Source organism: Pelophylax lessonae (assembly GCF_965119305.1).
Source record: "Pelophylax lessonae genome assembly, chromosome: 12".
NCBI lineage: Eukaryota > Metazoa > Chordata > Amphibia > Anura > Ranidae > Pelophylax > Pelophylax lessonae.
Window position 1 is genome coordinate 75,665,246 of NC_138779.1, and position 18,731 is coordinate 75,683,976.

Below are 18,731 nucleotides of genomic sequence, written 5' to 3' on the forward strand. Positions count from 1 at the left end.
TTACCCCAGCATGTTGAGCTAATGCACCTTTTTCATATGTTTTTCCGCACGATAGCATAGGGTGGCCTATTCACTTGAACAGGCTATTCTACATGCGACAAACAACAGTGCAGCTCATGGAGCATTATGCCGCATTCCCATTTGCACTCTTCTTTATTGGGTGTTTTCAGTGTTTGGTGTACCATTAACAATTAATGGCACCACAAGCGTGATGCGTGTTTTTCACGCATTACCGGAAAAAGCATATGTGAATGGATTCTTAATGTTTCACAGCCTATATACTGCTAGATAATAAGATATAGCATTCACTGTCCTGTCACTCTGCTATGCTTATGTTCTATATGACCCTACGTTATATTGTACTGCTGACACAAGACAAGATTTGGCCCTTTCTCCTCAACGAAAACAAACTGTGCACCAGTATAAAGTGAGTACACCCCTCACATTTTTGTAAGTATTTTATTATACCTTTTTATGTGACAACACTGAAGAAATTACACTTTAATACAATGTAAAGTAGTGAGTGTACAGCTTGTATAAGAGCCAGGTTCACATTAGCACGACACGACTCCTTACTACTTCGGGGGCGACTTGTGCATTACATTGCACCACGACTTCGGAGTGACTTGCAGGGACTTCACATAATGGAAGTCTATGCAAGTCGCTCCGAGGTCGCCCCGAAATAGTACAGGACCATTTTTCTAAGTCGGAGCGACTTGTGTCGCTCCGTTTAGAATGGGTCCTGTAACTGTCAATGGACCGCGAGGGAGCGCGTCTTGTCAGGCTGACAAGTCGCGCTAATGTGAACCGGCTCCAACAGTGTAAATTTGCTGTTCTCTCAAAATAACTCAACACACAGCCATTAATGTCTTCAGTGTTGTCACATGAAAAGCTATAGTAAAATATTTAAAAAATGTGAGGGTGTACTTACTTTTGTGAGATACTGTATACAGTAGTATCAACAAATCCTGATCACTCCATGATAATTTCGCTGTCTACAAGAAGAACGACTTCCAAGCATAAGTAAACTTTTGCACCCATGCCCAATATTTGCTGCATTAGATCCTGGTTAGTCAATCACTACCACTACAGCAGTGTGCCCAACCACTGCATATACCCCTGAGCCACTGCCAGCCACAAATAAACAATGCCTGAACTTTTAGGAAAGAACACTAGATGCTTACTTCCTTGTAGTTTTCTGAAATACATTCTTATGTTTGGAGTTAATTAAATTAATAAAATAATTGTTTCGAACCATTAAAAACAAGCACAAAAGTGGAGCTGAACTCAAAACATAAAGATTGGCTGATAGGGAACATCTAGAATTGTTGATTGTGTCTAAGCAGCACTCTAAATATCTATTTTCTGTTTGAATTTCTCCTAAACAAAATAGCAGAGACATGACAGTGCACAGGCATTGTGCTTACAGCCTTAGAGCAGCATATCTTCTCTATGAGAAGCACTGCTGCTTCTGATTGCTAATCCTATGAGGTTTGGAGTAAAGCATGGCAATATCACCACTGTGCTGCTAAGTGTTATCTTTGCTGGAGAGGGAACTGTACCTGAGGACCTGCAGTGCACTGATTTCCCCGCTACAGGCTTCATTCATTCTGTAGATCTATGCCACATCTACTGCAGCTCTGATATGGGGAAAACTCTGCTCCTCGATTAACATGGCTACCTCCACACAGAGACACAAGGTATGGTAAATCAGTAATGGGGAAAAGATAATCTGCAGAGGGACTGCCAATGCTGGTAATTTGCTTTTTTTTTTCCTTTGCTAGCCTTTTTTTTTGGGGCACAGTTTCAACTGTTTAACATTTAGCATACACTAGACACATAACAACTAGAATCTGAATCTGGAATCCGAGTGCTTAAAGCAACATTTCTTTACAAACACTAAATGCAAGAGCTTTGGAGTAAGGAAGCTGTCCCAGGCAGGAACCCTTACCTGCTATAAAGCTGAGCTGATGACTGCTTCTCTTACTCTGGTTCTCAGGCATTACGAATTGGTGGCTCTGATGAAGGCTGGAGATGATGCTGGATAGGTCGCTCTCACGGCTGCAATAAAAGAAGAGGAAATCATGGTCTTAATTTATTACATGAAGGAGACATGTGTGTACATTTAAAGTAGTTGTAAAGTCAGAAGGTTTTTTATCTTAATGCATTTTATGCATTAAGATAAAAAAACCTTGTGTGTGTAGCAGCCTCCCCAGCACCCCCTAATACTAACCTGAACCCGATCTCTGTCCAGCCATGTCCATGAGTCCCTCAGCCGTCCTCTTCTTCCTGATTGGCTGAGACACAGCAGCGGCGCCATTGGCTCTTGCAGCTGTCAGCCAATCAGGAAAGGGGTGGGGCCGAACGGCAGCTCCGTGTCTGAATGGACAGACGAAGCTGCAGCTTGGCTCGGGTGCCCCAATAGCAAACTGCTTGCTGTGGGGGCACTCGGTAGAAGGGAGGGGCCAGGAACTGCAAAGAGGGACCTGAGAAGCGAAGGATCCAGGCTGCTCTGTGCAAAACCCCTGCAACAGAGCAGGCAAGTATGCCATGTCACCTCAGACGACGGCTGATTGGCCAAAACGCGTCAGATGAGCACGCTGACACACACATGCTGAATGACCGGGGAGTTTGAAGTATACACTGCCTGTTTTTTATCTGCTTCTTGTAAGTTTGATTTTAATAAATTTTGGATGTTATTAAGAAATACTGCACCATGAGATTTTGTTTGTTCCTCTTGACTGTTGCCTGAGTGGAGAACTGGAGGGATCTGTTTGAGTGTTCAACCCCTGATGATCGTATGATGCTACATTTGGGATCAGTTTGAACTTTGGAGGATCCACTGCCTGCACATGCTATATGCCTCTTATTACCTTCTTTTTGGTAAGGAGATTGGGAGATCACATTGCGGTGGTGTGTGCTAGCCTTTGCACTGAAGATGTTGGAGGAATCTTCCTATCAAGCACTGCTTATGAACTTTTTATACCATTTTTGTTGTTTTTTTTAAAAAAAAAAAAAAAAAACGACTTTACAATCACGTTATTGGGTATATTATTCCTACAGTCAAGCCTTTGAACAAAAAGTTGTCCTGTTTGCTTTCGTAAACAGATGACAGTCTTGTGTTGCATATAGTGGTCTATATTCTATAGACTAGTCAACGATCAAAACTAACAAAGACTAATGGGCCATACACACTATAAGATTTTTTGAAGACTTTTTCCTTTAGACTTACCAAAACCATATAATATGAGGTCAAACCTAAACACTTTCAATTTGTATGCAATCTGGCAGGCCCTTGCACTACATAGAAAAGGTAAATCTGAAGGAAATCTAACCACAAAAGTTGGATAGTGTGTATCCAGCTTAAGAAGCTATGTATGAGGAATATCTTTGATGCACATTGGAAAATGTGGAATGATCAGTTAAGAGTGAGCTAATGTGCTGTGCTATATTGTCCATTTGTGTTTATGAGATCTATAGTCATAACCGATATTGGACCTACATTTTTGTATTTCCTTTGTACATGCTATACTTTCTTGCATTTCCTTGGTACATGTTGTACCTTTTTATGTATTACGTTTTTTGTATCTCCTAAAATTAATAAAAAAAGAATGAAAAAAAAAAAAAAAAATGAACAAAGACTGGCATGGGGGGGTGGGGGGGGGGGGGGGGGTTAGTACATACTATGGATATTTCATAAAAAGCATTCCCTAACCAATGCATAACTATACAACCCATGGTTCAGACATACAAGTATTCATTTTAATTGGAGTTCAATAGCAATCAATTAGGGATCCAAAATGAATGTAGAACTCAAACTGATTTATTATATCTGTGTGTAGGGAATGTTACCAAATATGTACATTTTGAATGTTTTTCACTTGTTTTCTGCTCTATTTTCTGCCAGCTATCTATAAAAATCCTCCTACATTAACTGGTTTCCATTTAATGGACCAGACACAAAGATAGGATACCCAAGTTCATCCAGTATTTAGGTAAAAAGATTTAAATCTAAAAAGTTATATCTAATGCTCAACTTTCCATATGGGAAGATTTGTGAATGGAGACTGCTATATCAAAATGTTTATTTTAAAGCGGTAGTATCCCGCTTTTTGACACTTTTACCTACAGGTAAGCCTATAATAAGGCTTACCTGTAGGTACAAATAATATCTCCTAAACCGGCACGGTTTAGGAGATATTTACAGTGCATGTGCGCATGCGCTCTGAAGGTCCGGGGGGACCTTCAATTATGTTTGCCGGAGCTTGCCGGAAAAATCACTCCCGTGCGCATGCGCGGGAGTGACGTCATCGCGGCTCCGGCCAATCAGCGCGCCGGAGCCGCCGAACCCAGAAGAGACGACGAGGGATCATGGCAGCGCCCGCAGCGATGTCCGGGGGTCCGTGTCGGGGCTTCGTTTTAAGGTAAGTTACACATAATGGGCTAGTATGCGATGCATACTAGCTCATTATGCATTTGTCTTGCAGGTTTTTTTTTTTTTAGTTTTTTTTTTATAGGGTTTACAACCGCTTTAAAGTAGAGACAGTCAAGATAAGGAGCCTAAAGTCAGATATCCATGTATGGGAAGAGATGTATAGAAGTCGATCTACCAATCGACTTCTGTTCAACCACCCTGTTGGAAAATCTTCCACTTGATCAGCGCTGTAGGCTATAGCCTGCAATGCCGATCAGTGTATTCCAACAGTGGGGAAATCTCCCTGTTGTCAGAATACAACAGCTCAGCAGCTGAATTAAGAAAACTATCATCTATGGGCTGCATAGGACAGTCACAGGAATTGTACAACTTCTGTAGAACCATAAGATTGTCACTACAGCTTGACTTAGGATGACTGCAACACCGCCTTCTATAAAACAGTAGCATATGCTACTGATATATAAAGGACTATAATAAATACATAAATATTACGATGGTTACTGCCTGAATTTATGGCTCACTTTCAATGAGTGACAAAAATCATAATAATAAAACTTCCAGGCTATTTTATCTATAAATGATGATTTTTTGATTAGGCCTTCAACTCGACAAGCCATGCTGAGATTTACCACAAATTCCCTTTCATTTATATAAAATTAAGTAGGATGCAGACATGCATATTTTAATGTAGTTACATATTTTGACGTCTAGTCGGAAAAAAAAAAAATATATATATATATATATTACTGCATACACACCGGTAAACAAATACCTACAATACACGCTGTATTGGACATAGTACAAGTCTGTATGACAAAAAAACTCCTCCATCAAAGTCACTGACATAGCCATACCGCTACCATAGTCACTGCTATGAAAACATACAGACCTCCAAAGACGAAGTCGGATATGACGAAACGCGTCGGGGTGTGACCATATAGCGTCCACTTCTTAGTTACCGGAGAGCTGTGAGTGTCCCCAACCATCGATTTTACCAGCGTGGAGCTGGTAGGAGGATCTATGGTGGCTACATCTCTTGGTAGTAACAGTAAAGCAAAGTAAAAGTAACAGCAGATGAGCTGTGTGGTGTATTAATTATTGATTGCATGCATCTCTATCATTGGTGTATGGGGATTTTATTTTCCTTTAGTTTTTTGCGCTACTGAAGTTTTGTAATATGTTTACCATTGTAGCAAATTTATGAAATTTCATATTTTATACATGGCATAGTAAATTGTTACGCTGGTATGGATGGGTATATGCTGACACAACGTAGTGGTATCTACTGTCATTTAAAGCTCCTCCCTGCCCCATGTGTACAGCCCAAACCTCGTAATCCCAGCATGGTTGAAGATGGGAAGTAAATTTAATGAGCACCAATTAAAACCCGCAACAAACAACTTCTGCCTATTGCTCTGAGATCACTGGACTGAGAGTGCTAAATCAGTATTATTTCTATGGGGTTATCATGCATGACAAGGAGAATCATTCCCCTTCCAATAATTACACATCTAATATTTCATGGTAAGGGGTGCAGAGAGCGGTGCCTCGTCCTCTACATTTTCTAGCTGCCAAGTGTTTATGGTAAAAACCTCAACAATCTTCTACAACGGATACATGAGCTGAGCCTACACAGACCAGCACGGTGGTTGTGAAAGAACATTTTACTTAAGCTAACCACTTGAAATGATTTATTATTAAGACACATTGACAAAAATACATTTTGAGTTTAAATGGGAAGCCTCCTGATGCTTCAACCCACTCTGATCCCCATCTTCATCTTAGTTAGAGGAGCCAAAGCTGAACAAAGGCTTCACTGCCCTAAAACTAGTGTATGGGGCTGGGGAGGATGGAATTTGGCTGCTTCCATTATAGGTCTGTCAGGCAAATACAGGGATGTCAATTCCCTTAAAAGCTGATTTAAGCAAATTTGAGGATCTGATATACACAGCAAGCAATCAAAAAGAATATGTTTACATGAAGTCTGTAGCATTGGGGAAAATAATAATTCTTCCAGCCAACCAGAAATATGTCATTCAAAATTCTAAAGTCACTGAAATCTTAAGCAATAATAACTTACAGAACTAAAAAAGAACAATATAAAATATTTGCCATATAGTAAAAAATATATATATTTAAAGCAAAATAAATATGTTTTGGTTTCTATGCAATGGTTGGAGGTTAGGAGAGCAGGCGGAGAAGCTTTGCTGAAATGACCATATATGATCTTCAGATTCCTAAGATCATTTAGAGGTCTACTATCCCAAAGTCCCTGGCTAAGGAATGTTACATTAAATATTAAAAACAACAAAACATATAATGCTAACAATACATCCTTCTCAAGGCATAGTGTTACTCACATGATCTGAGACCCCCATCTTTGTCTTGGCACCACACAGCACATGGTCTGCATGGAAAGCTTGAGATGAAGACGAACTGGACTGTGTATAGAACTGTTCTTCGGTCCCCTGAACATGGACCTTTTGAGCTACACCAGAGTCTGACAGCGCCCTTTAAATCACCTATCCCCCTGCTGAGCCCCTACCATTTGGCACACAGAATCCCTCCAGCACCATGGCCAGCAGCCCCCAGTAATGTGACTGCAAAAGGGCTAATCTGCCCGTAAGACCCTTGAAGTAATTGGATCAGGCTGTCTCCACATTATCGTCTTTTTTGGCTAGTCTGGCTACGGATTTCTGGGGGATAAAATACTTGATTTGATTGCTTCCTTTTCTCACCCCACCCCCATCACACAACTGATGCTTCCTTTTCTCACCCCACCCCCATCACACACCTGCTGCTTCCTTTTCTCACCCCACCCCCATCACACACCTGCTGCTTCCTTTTCTAACCCCACCCCCATCACACACCTGCTGCTTCCTTTTCTAACCCCACCCCCATTACACACCTGCTGCTTCCTTTTCTCACACCACCCCCATCACACACCTGCTGCTTCCTATTCTCACCCCACCCCCATCACACACCTGCTGCTTTCTTTTCTCACCCCACCCCCATCACACACCTGCTGCTTCCTTTTGTCACCCCACCCCCATCACACACCTGCTGCTTCCTTTTGTCACCCCACCCCCATCACACACCTGCTGCTTCCTATTCTCACCCCACCCCCATCACACACCTGCTGCTTCCTTTTCTCACCCCACCCCCGTCACACACCTGCTGCTTCCTATTCTCACTCCACCCCCATCACACACCTGCTGCTTCCTTTTCTCACCCCACCCCCATCACACACCTGCTGCTTCCTTTTCTCACCCCACCCCCATCACACACCTGCTGCTTCCTATTCTCACTCCACCCCCATCACACACCTGCTGCTTCCTTTTCTCACCCCACCCCCATCACACACCTGCTGCTTCCTTTTCTCACCCCACCCCCATCACACACCTGCTGCTTCCTTTTCTCACCCCACCCCCATCACACGACTGCTGCTTCCTTTTCTCGCCCCACCCCCATCACACGACTGCTGCTTCTTTTTCTCACCCCACCCCCATCACACACCTGCTGCTTCTTTTTCTCACCCCACCCCCATCACACACCTGCTGCTTCCTTTTCTCACCCCACCCCCATCGCACACCTGCTGCTTCCTTTTCTCACCCCACCCCCATCACACACCTGCTGCTTCCTTTTCTCACCCCACCCCCATCACACACCTGCTGCTTCCTTTTCTCACCCCACCCCATCACACACCTGCTGCTTCCTTTTCTCACCCCACCCCATCACACACCTGCTGCTTCCTTTTCTCACCCCACCCCCATCACACACCTGCTGCTTCCTTTTCTCACCCCACCCCATCACACACCTGCTGCTTCCTTTTCTCACCCCACCCCCATCACACACCTGCTGCTTCCTTTTCTCACCCCACCCCCATCGCACACCTGCTGATTATTTTTCTCACCCCACCCCATCACACACCTGCTGCTTCCTTTTCTCACCCCACCCCCATCACACGACTGCTGCTTCTTTTTCTCACCCCACCCCCATCAAACACCTGCTGCTTCCTTTTCTCACCCCACCCCCATCACACACCTGCTGCTTCCTTTTCTCACCCCACCCCCATCACACGACTGCTGCTTCTTTTTCTCACCCCACCCCATCACACGACTGCTGCTTCCTTTTCTCACCCCACCCCTATCACACACCTGCTGCTTCCTTTCCTAACCCCACCCCCATAACACACCTGCTGCTTCCTTTTCTCACCCCACCCCCATCACACACCTGCTGCTTCCTTTTCTCACCCCACCCCCATTACACACCTGCTGCCTCCTTTTGTCACCCCACCCCCATCACACACCTACTGCTTCCTTTTCTCATCCCACTCCCATCACACACCTGCTGCTTCCTTTTCTCACCCCACCCCCATCACACACCTGCTGCTTCCTTTTCTCACCCCACCCCATCACACACCTGCTGCTTCCTTTTCTCACCCCACCCCCATCACACGACTGCTGCTTCCTTTTCTCACCACACCCCCATTACACACCTGCTGCTTCCTTTTCTCACCCCACCCCCATCACACACCTGCTGCTTCCTTTTCTCACCCCACCCCCCATCACACACCTGCTGCTTCCTTTTCTCACCCCACCCCCATCACACGACTGCTGCTTCTTTTTCTCACCCCACCCCCATAACACACCTGCTGCTTCCTTTTCTCACCTTACCCTTATCACACAACCAGTGGTTAGCACTTCTGCCTGGCAGCACTAGGGTCATCAAATCCCATTTATGGCTCTACCTGTACAGAGTTGGCATGTTCTCCCTGTGCCTGCGTGGGTTTCCTCCGGATACTCTGGTTTCCTCCCACACTCCCAAAGACATACTGGTAGGTTGATTGGCTCCTGTCTAAATTGGCCCTAGTATTTGTATGTATGCATGTGAGTTACGGACCTTCGATTGTAAGCTCTTTGAGGACAGGGACTGATGTGAATGTACTATATATGTAAAGCTCTGTGTAAATTGACAGCACTACATAAGTACCTGTAATAAACCAACACACATAGTTACATAGTTACATAGTTACATAGTTAGTGAGGTTGAAAAAAGACACAAGTCCATCCAGTTCAACCCATGATGCGTGTGTGTGTTTGCTTTTAACCGTACATTGTGTACCCCTGTATGTTGTGGTCTTTAAGGTGTACATCTAATAGTTTTTTGAAACTATCTATGCTCCCCGCTGATACGACTGCTTGTGGAAGAGAATTCCACATCCTTACCGCTCTTACAGTGAAGAACCCCTTACGCACTTTAAGGTTAAACCGCCTTTCCTCAAGTTTTAGTGAGTGGCCACGTGTCTTATTGTATTCCCTTTCTCTGAATAGTTTGTTCCTTATGCTAGGGTCGCCAGTACAGTATTTGTACATTGATATCATATCCCCCCTCAATCGTCTCTTCTCCAGAGAGAATAGGTTCAGTGCTTGTAGTCTTTCCTCATAGCCGATGTCCTCCATTCCCCTAATTATTTTTGTTGCCCTCCTCTGGACTTTCTCCAGTTCCAGCACATCCTTCCTGCGGACCGGTGCCCAGAACTGGACAGCATACTCCAGATGTGGCCGGACCAGAGTTTTGTAGAGTGGAAGAATAATCTCTTTATTTCTGGAGTGAATCCCCTTTTTTATACATCCCAGTATTCTGTTGGCTTTGCTTGCGGCGGCTTGGCATTGCATGCCACTGCCAAGCCTGTTGTCTACCAGTACCCCCAAGTCCTTTTCCATCCTAGACTCACCCAGAGGGTCACCCCCTAGTGAATAGCTTGCTTTCTGGTTTCTGGCACCCAAGTGCATATCTTCCTTTTAAAGAAAACCCATGCCAAATGTGCCCACATCTCCACTAATAGGAGGAAGGGGGGTATAGGCAGTGCCCAGCACTTTAATCCCCCTTGGGTGTGATCCTCTCCCAGCGCTGCCAGAGTACACTGTATTATGTAAATATTGCTGGTTTGTAAGCAGTTTATAAGGTGATTACCAGTTCTGTGTGTGTTTAATCTCACGGATCGCAGAGGGGAAGACTGGTACAGAGGACAAACGGAGATTAATGTTACCTTCAGCACATGGATTCAAGGGAGGAGGGGAGACTGCAATGTATCCTTATGGGATGTGTAAGCGAGAGCCTGCACAAATAGAGTTATTACTGGCCTGTATAACTGCCAGGCATGCAGTACTAAAACTTAATTGCTGGCTTCTGTGGCTGGGGCTGATCAGGTCCAGCACGCATTTACACAGGGCTCTCTAGGCCAATCTCTCATATAGAAAGCCATGCAGCTAAATATGAATGTCAAGCCACTGGTAAATATTGTGCTAAACTCAGTTTAGGTTTAAGTACCTAAAGGCTTTGTATTGTCATGTGTGCCTATATGTGCTATATTAACTCAACAGTTGAACTTACAGAACAATAGAGATTGCATACTATGAATCCAAGTTTAAGGCTGATTGATGTCAGCCAGCCATCTCTGCCACTAGCGATCCTACTGCTGGTGATCTGTTGAAAATTACAAGCGGCAGTATACAAGTGTACATGTATACAAAACTGGGCCTGTTCAGAAGGAACCATTCAAATTTCCCAGTCTGTTCAACATAAGACTGTTGTTATATCTGCTGCTGTTGAACAATCCTGCTGGTAAACCAACCGATCAGCTGCTGCAGCCAATGGAGACCAGTTCCCGCTGTCAGAATACAATAGCTCAGAAGGGAAAGATCCCAGCATTCACATAGCTTGTGTGTATGCGGAGAAGATCCCTGCATACTCATAGGTTGTGTGGAAGTGGGCATCTTTGAGTTTTTTTTCAACTCGCTAAATTGCACGAAATAAAACTCTGTGTGTATACTTTAGAGGCCGCCTGTGTGTCCCTATAGAATCGCTCCCACTGTGCTGAGATGCTCCTCCCATTGCTAGCAATTCAGATTCAGCAGCGTTTGGGCCAGCAGGGAGACATCTCACTGCATTTGGCTACAGAGGGAACCAATCCATAGGGACACACCGGTACTCTCTTTGGAAATCCTGTAACTGGAGATTTGTCCGGCTGACACCAACCTAAAAAAGATAAGTTTTGTGTTTATACTTTTCTTCTTTTTTTTTTAAATATGGAGTTTATTCAAAGCAACTGGAAGGAAGAAAAGTGTATTTCTTATCCGCTGCAACCCATGTGATTCTAGTTGTAATTTGTCTAATGGTGGTTAGAAAGAAAACTGTTCTCAGGGCTTTTTTTCTCAGAGAATAGGTGCAGGCACTCCCCTCTTCTGAGTCACCCCTTGTCTCCACCCCCTACCCACCTCCCGAGTGCTGTCCTTTGGTTCCACCCTCTACCCACCTCCCAGTATAACCCCCCCCCCCCTTTTAGAGAATACAGAACCAAGTATCATGTTGTGGTTCTAGGTCACTTGTATGGAATTTGTTAATGATAACTAGAAAAAACAGTAAACTAGATCCCCTGGAATCAGCAACAATAGACCCCCCCCCCCCAACAATAAATCTTCCCTTGCAACAATAGAAAAAAACAGTAAAATAGATCCCTTGCAATCAGCAACAATAGACCCCCAACAACAATAGCCCCCCAGCAACAATAAATCCTCCCCTGCAACAATAGCCCCCCCAATAAATCCTCCCCTGCAACAATAGACCCCCCCAACAACAATAGCCCCCCATCAACAATATTTCCCCCAAGCAACAATAAATCCTCCACGTCAAAAGTAGTCCCCCCCCCACAACAAAATGCCCTCCAGCAACAATAGATTCACCCCAGCATCAATAGGCCCTTCAGCTCACGCCACTGACCCCAGCACCCCTTTGCCATTGCATACATTCAGACTGGAGGTGCCGGAACTGCGTTCCCCCGCGTTCCCGCTAAAAAAAGCCCTGACTGTTCTCCTTTTTTTTTTTTTTTCTTTTCTTCCAATTTACTACGGTTTACAAAGTAGCCCATTTGTATTTTTAAATCAATGTCTGCCTGAAGGTGACCCTAAAACTTTAAACAGTGTTTCTAGTGGTGACTTCACAATAAAGTAAGCTTCGAGAACATTTTGGTGTGGTGGAAATTTATGATCCTGTTCCAGACCCATCCAGCTCAAACTGGGCATACAGTAAGAAGAGGTGCCTTTCAGTGAAAACTACAAACCAAAGTGATCAATAGATCTGAAGGTGCAAAGTAGGCAGCTGAAGTTATATGCAAATCTTACCTTCACTTATAAAAGTCAAGCCTGATTCCATTCCTCTGCATTTTTTCCAACTGGTCAAACCCATCACAATAAACAGGAATGCTTGATAGGTAGAAGGAAGTCGGGTCAAGGTCAGCAAGTTTCGTCAAGTTCTGCATTTGACTTCACCAGACTGCGTCTGCTGTTGTCTGAACAAATGGTTTTCACTTGCACATTGGAAGTCTACTGTGGCTGTTTTCCTTCTGCCTCTAAACGCCCCTGCATGTTACCCTATGTAGCCATGCATATATAGTGATATATATAGAGCAGAGAGCTGCTGACTGACAGTCACTAGCTTTCTGCTTAGGGAGCCCTGAGAATCAAGCAAACGGCGGTGTTTGATCGCTCGGTTCTCAGTCTTAGAGCTGGCGGGGGACAGATGCAGCATTGGTCCCGTGCTGCATCCATCTTGGAAAGCATGAATATAAAATAGAAAAAACCCAAACAAACACATACTTCTCTTTTAACAATAGGTGTGTTTTAGCTCTTAAGCATTAATACATTCCAAAGGCCAGAATATATTATTATTCTTACCAATTAAATGCATTAATGCCCACCTAAACGCATCACACGCGATTACAAGCATCAAGTGTTTTTTCTGCCACAACGCTACCAGGAGGAAAGGCACCCATGGGGGTGGTAAATCAGCCAGTGTGCATGAGGCCTTAAGGTGACTTTTGCTTGTGCATTTTTTTCCTATTATGCTCAGTTTGAATTGTCTATATCAGCCCTCAAAATTTTCACTTGCTGCTCGTATTTGGTGAGTAGAAATAAGCTGAGGGCAAGTGTGGAGCAAGGCTGCCAACCGTCCGTTACAGACGGCTGGTGCCTGTAAAAAATATGGCCGCGGGCAGGCTTTAGAATTGCGCAAGCGCAGTTCCGAGGCCAGCCCAGGCTTAGACAGGGGGCGGGCAGCCAGGCGTATTGTTGGTGACGTCACGGTGGCGGCCCCTTTTATAAACTACTGGCCACGGCAGGGGAAGCTGGCCCCAGGGACACGGCGGCCTGAGTGTGGAGGGCGCACATCACATCACATGGGCGCCGGCTGCTGCCTCAGAGCAATGGACAGTGTGCTCAGAGGAGGCCGAGTACAGGGGAGGCGGGGAGCAGAGACCGGGCGGAGGTGGTACAGCTATCCTCCCCACCGGAAAGGTAAGACCAGCTGGGGAGAGGGAGGAATGCAAGTCCCAGAGGGCCATGTGTGCGCAGCAGTGACAACGCATTCTGGGAATTGTAGTTCACTAATAATGCCCAAACAGAGTGTCTGCAGGAGATGTGCTTCTACCCCCTACCTGCCTGTAAAGTGCTGGGACTTGTAGTTCCACATTTGCACACAGTCCAATCTGATTGCAGATGACCATACACTATACAATCAGATTGTACAACCTGATGCAAGATGACCATACACTGTACAATCTCTTTTAAAGTGGATCTTCAGTCCCACTCTGGACAATCTCCTGCCCCTCTAGTGCTGGGTAGATGTGCCCATGGAAGAGTCGGTTGACACATCTGCCCACACACAAGGACTGGAAATGGTTTAAGGCATAAGGGGGAACTCTGCAGACCCTGACATAAGGGGGAACTCTGATGTAAAGGACAATACCGCAGAGAGCAGACTCTGCTATAAGTGGGAACTCTGATGTCAAGGGGAACGCTGCAGACCATAATGTTAGGGAGAATGCTGCAGACTCTGATGTAAGGGACAACTTTGTGTACTGTGATATAAAGGGGAACTCTGGGCTCTGATGCTTTATGTTGATATTGTTAAACTTGTTGTTAATATTTATTTTTGTAACTTAATTCTACATACAACATTTAAGAGTATCATTTCATGAGATCATTTACGAGGACGCGTTTAGGGGTGGAATTAGGGGCAGTGCAGGATAGGACTGGTGGTGAGTGACTCGTTAGGCCTGGCTAGTAGCTAAGGACTTGAAATTTTGAGACCTGGTCTATATATTTGATGGGTTCACATTATATAGTTTAATTAGTGAATTATGTCTATTCATTGTACAAATCAATGCAGTATAGAACAAAATAAAGATGAGTATACATAATGTGTACGTGTTGCATACAAACAACATAAACTACAATTCTGTTGGCTGCTCCATTGGTAATATAAACTTAGAGCTAGTTTCAAGCTAACAGACATCCGTGTTAAAGCAGTATATAGAGATGATGATGAAGTTGAAGGGCAGTTACCCAGATCATTTTTGGAGAATCATTTAAAATAATAAAATTAAGTTTGTTGATGAGTTACTGTATGAGGGAAGGCTGCATGGGGAGACCACCAATAAAACCCATTTGCCAACATACCCACACAAAGAGGGAGACCGACCCCGGATCTACATGATTAAGATACATTTGCATGACAATTTGACAATATGTTGGGGATAAGCAATCACAGAGTGAATGTTGCAATATTACCCCCTTTGTTTTTCTCCCTAAGCCAGTGTTGTGATGCCTTCACAGTATACACTGAAATGTGTTTCCAACAAGTAGATATAAAAAAAAAAAAAAAAAAAAAAATGAAAAGGCTGCTAACATTTGAGAAAGCACATATTACCATTCAAAAACAATCATAAAAATCTTTACATATATGGGGATACTTAGACATTTGTTAGGAATGCACAAGTAGTGCACACCAAAAAAAAAAAAAGAAATATAAGCTCCTCGGTCATATACATATCGTTCTAAACTGTGATAAAAAAAGCTGGAAGAAATCTAACAATAACACATTCTCCAGAGCTTCAAGAGATAAGCATAGTGGAGCCTATCTGTGTTGGCAGCAGGTGGGTTAAGAAGGGATTGTTCAGCAAGGCTTTCCAAGCTACCAGCAGCCTCTACAATGTTGTCAGCTACATAATCCTGCTTCCCGCCTGATGCACCCTGCGCTAGACCCTGCCGTAGGCTGCAACAAGAGGCTGATACCTCCTAATGAGCTCCCGTCACCTCTCCGCTGTCCCCTCTACCTCTCCCCTCTTCCTTTCCTTCTTATCCCCCCACCCCCCCTTTTCCGCTCACAAACTCACGTCCCATGGGAATCTTCTAATTAGCTCATTAGAATTCAGCAAGCGAGGGGGGGGGGGTAATAAATAAATAAAAGGAGGCGCAGCTGTAAATCCTATCTTTAATGCTCTTCACTTAACGATAAAATCTCCGGATCTCCTCTTCCTTTCACACAGTCCACCTTGTATTTTCCACTCAAAATTCAAAAGGTCTGCCAGAGAATGTTCAGATTTAACCTATAAAGTGCAAAAGGGCCCTGGCACTGAAAAATAAGTAGACTTGGCAAAACAAGGTCAAACTAATTAGCTCCCCTCTCAACTAGAGAAAATGCCAATTTACTTTGGTTCCTGTGAGACAGCCAGGAAATCTTTTTGGTCACAAAGCTTAAGGGGGTCACAGAGACTCGGAATACAAAACCGCATTTCCAGTTTCTGTCCTTTATATATTTATCATTCATAGGTAATCCATACAAGTGTCGAACAAGGCAGCACTTTGGTCCTACAAAAATTGGACATAGTTAGGCCGCCATGTTCATCTGTGGTTCTACAAGGTACAATAATTCCACCATTTAGAAGTTTCCCTTGGCCTTCTGCTTTAGTGAATGCAAAAGAAGTAGAGGGGAAGATGACATAACCAATGAGGTTCCAAATTGCAGACAAAAACTCAACAGAAGTTCTAAATCGTCCTTCTAAAATATTCAAACCCAATAAAAAACTTTGGCTGTTGTAGGGCTTTAAAGGGTTAGTTCACTTTTAGTAAAAAAAAAACTGCAGATGCGAGATAAGGGGCATCTGTAGATTAAAAAAAAAAACTCTGCAGCTTTGACTAAAGTTGAAAAATACCCTTTGGTAGTGATGTAGGCCTTTTACATATCTCATGAAGCCTGCCATGAAAACTCCCAGGATGTTGCTAAGCGAGGCCCAGTTATTGCTGCTCACCTCCACCATCACAGGAGTGAGTTCAAAGCTACCACATCAGGGGGGAGAGAGCATGTGAGGAGGTTTGAGGGCTGCTTCACACCACCATTTATGTGTTCTGGATGCTTTTTTACATATACGTTTACACTAGTTTATTATGCGCTATCAATGCGTTTCACTGCATTTTATTTTCTGATACTTTAAAAATCTCAAGACAAAGTGCGTTCTGGTGTTTACATATGTTCCAGTTCGTTCTAAATGGGTTTCATAGAGAAAAAAATCAGCACATTCTAATTTTGTTGACTGGAACTGACTGCACTGGTGTGAACCAGGGCCAGTGGAACATGTGAATGTGTTTTTGATGGAGATTAAAAATGCACTGGTTTGTACTCTCCTATGTTCTCTCTACATTAAACAGATTTTCGATTTAATAAAAAAAAAAAAAAATAATAATAATTGACCCCCCTAAGCACTGGTCGTAAAGGCAGTGCATTTGCCTGTGCCTGATCGCATGATACAGAAGTACCATGCAATCCAGTTGCAGAGAGTTTCCAAAAGTAGCACATGCGCTAATTTGGATACAGTGCATTATTCATTTTTGGGCTACAGACATCCCTTATCTGCATCGGCGGCTTTTTTGGTAAAGGTGAACTAACCCTTCAAGCTGCGGAAAACAAAAAAGGCATACTAATGATAGAATTACTTTTTTAAATCTAATTTTTGTAATGAGATCACACACACACACATATATATATATACAGTAAACCCCCCTCCATTGCGGGGGTTACGTTCCGGACCCAGCCGCGAAAAGTGAAATTCCGCGAAATAGAAAAACCCTATTAAAATGCATTGTAGGCATGTTTTTTTTACTGTCACTGTACGTGTAAAAGCATTTTAAGGTCTTTAAACACACTTTTAAAACAATAGAAACTCATTTAAACACATAAAAGATACTAAAAGACATAGCAAGAGCTATGGAAAACACAAAAATATTTCATTTTTAATGATTTATATAGTAAAATAACATTACAAAAAAAAACGCGAATTACCGGGACCGCAAAAACTGAACCGCGATGTAGCGGGGGATTACTGTATAGATATATAATATATATAAATATATCTATATATCTATATCTATCTATCTCTATATATATATACATACATACACACAAACATGCATACATACACACACACACACATGAGTATGCACATCTGATTAGTTGGCATGTACCCCCCAATCTAACTTTTCCTCTTTTTTTTTTTTCTCCATTTTGTGTACAGAAGCCCTGAGAAATTCTCTAACTCTGATTGTCATTAAATTTTACTACAGCCCAAAAAAAAAAAAGAAACCTAGAGAATATAGCAACCTTTAATTTCTGCATAAGGGTGCAAATCAAACTAGATTATTTGAAGTTCACAGCTCATTAAAGGGTCATGTACCCATCTCCTCCTGACAGCTGCTAAGCCTATCGCTCCCTGGGATGAGGAGGATCGCGAATCAATAATGTGCCACAGTAGTGAAATGGTCAATTGGCATTACTTTCTGTTGCCCTCAGCATATTCTGGTCTGAATTATTCATGGATATTTCTGAGAGCAAGACGTGGAGGGAATAGTCTTTTAAAGAATACTGGACAGGAGGGTACCCTCTCGCTGACCTGGGGAAGGAGGGGGCCGTGGGAGAGACAGAGGTGGGGAAGAGGTCACAGCAGGAAGCAGAAAAAGCAATTAGCATATTTGTAATCAAGGTGATTTGGAATCAATTAACCAAATGCCTTAAGCGGCCTTAAACTGTTCAAGAAACACTGACCCTGCCAATCCCATTAGAGGAGCTAAAGTCTGCAGAAAGATGCCAGCCGTGCAATCCTGGGGGTGATTAACGATTTGGCTGTTAGGGGGCAGGCAACAGACATAAAAAGCTGGGATTTTCTTCCTTATGGCAAAAGAAAAGTGGTAAATGGCAATTTTCTCCGGAATTCTCTGTAATACTCAAGCATCTGGAGAATGTCAATATGCTCAAGACGACATATAACCACAATTCACACTAATTAATAGAAAATATATCAGAATTACGAAATTATTTCATTATGTTAAGGCCCCATGCACACAGGGCGTCAGAAAAAATGAGCTGCAGAGCCACTTCTAACGCCAGGAAAAAGCAGCTGTAAAAA

At 43.3% G+C, this 18,731-nt stretch overlaps 1 protein-coding gene across 6 annotated transcripts in view; it reads right to left on the reverse strand.

Annotated features, from left to right (window-relative positions):
- Window positions 1–18,731, reverse strand: part of SAMD11 (sterile alpha motif domain containing 11) — a 257,130-nt gene that overhangs the window by 96,160 nt on the left and 142,239 nt on the right. For all 6 annotated transcript variants that reach the window (XM_082274532.1, XM_082274531.1, XM_082274534.1 and 3 more), the window contains exon 5: window positions 1,952–2,061. In XM_082274532.1, coding sequence (XP_082130658.1) covers window positions 1,952–2,061 — 110 coding nt within the window. The remainder of the gene's footprint in view (window positions 1–1,951; window positions 2,062–18,731) is intronic.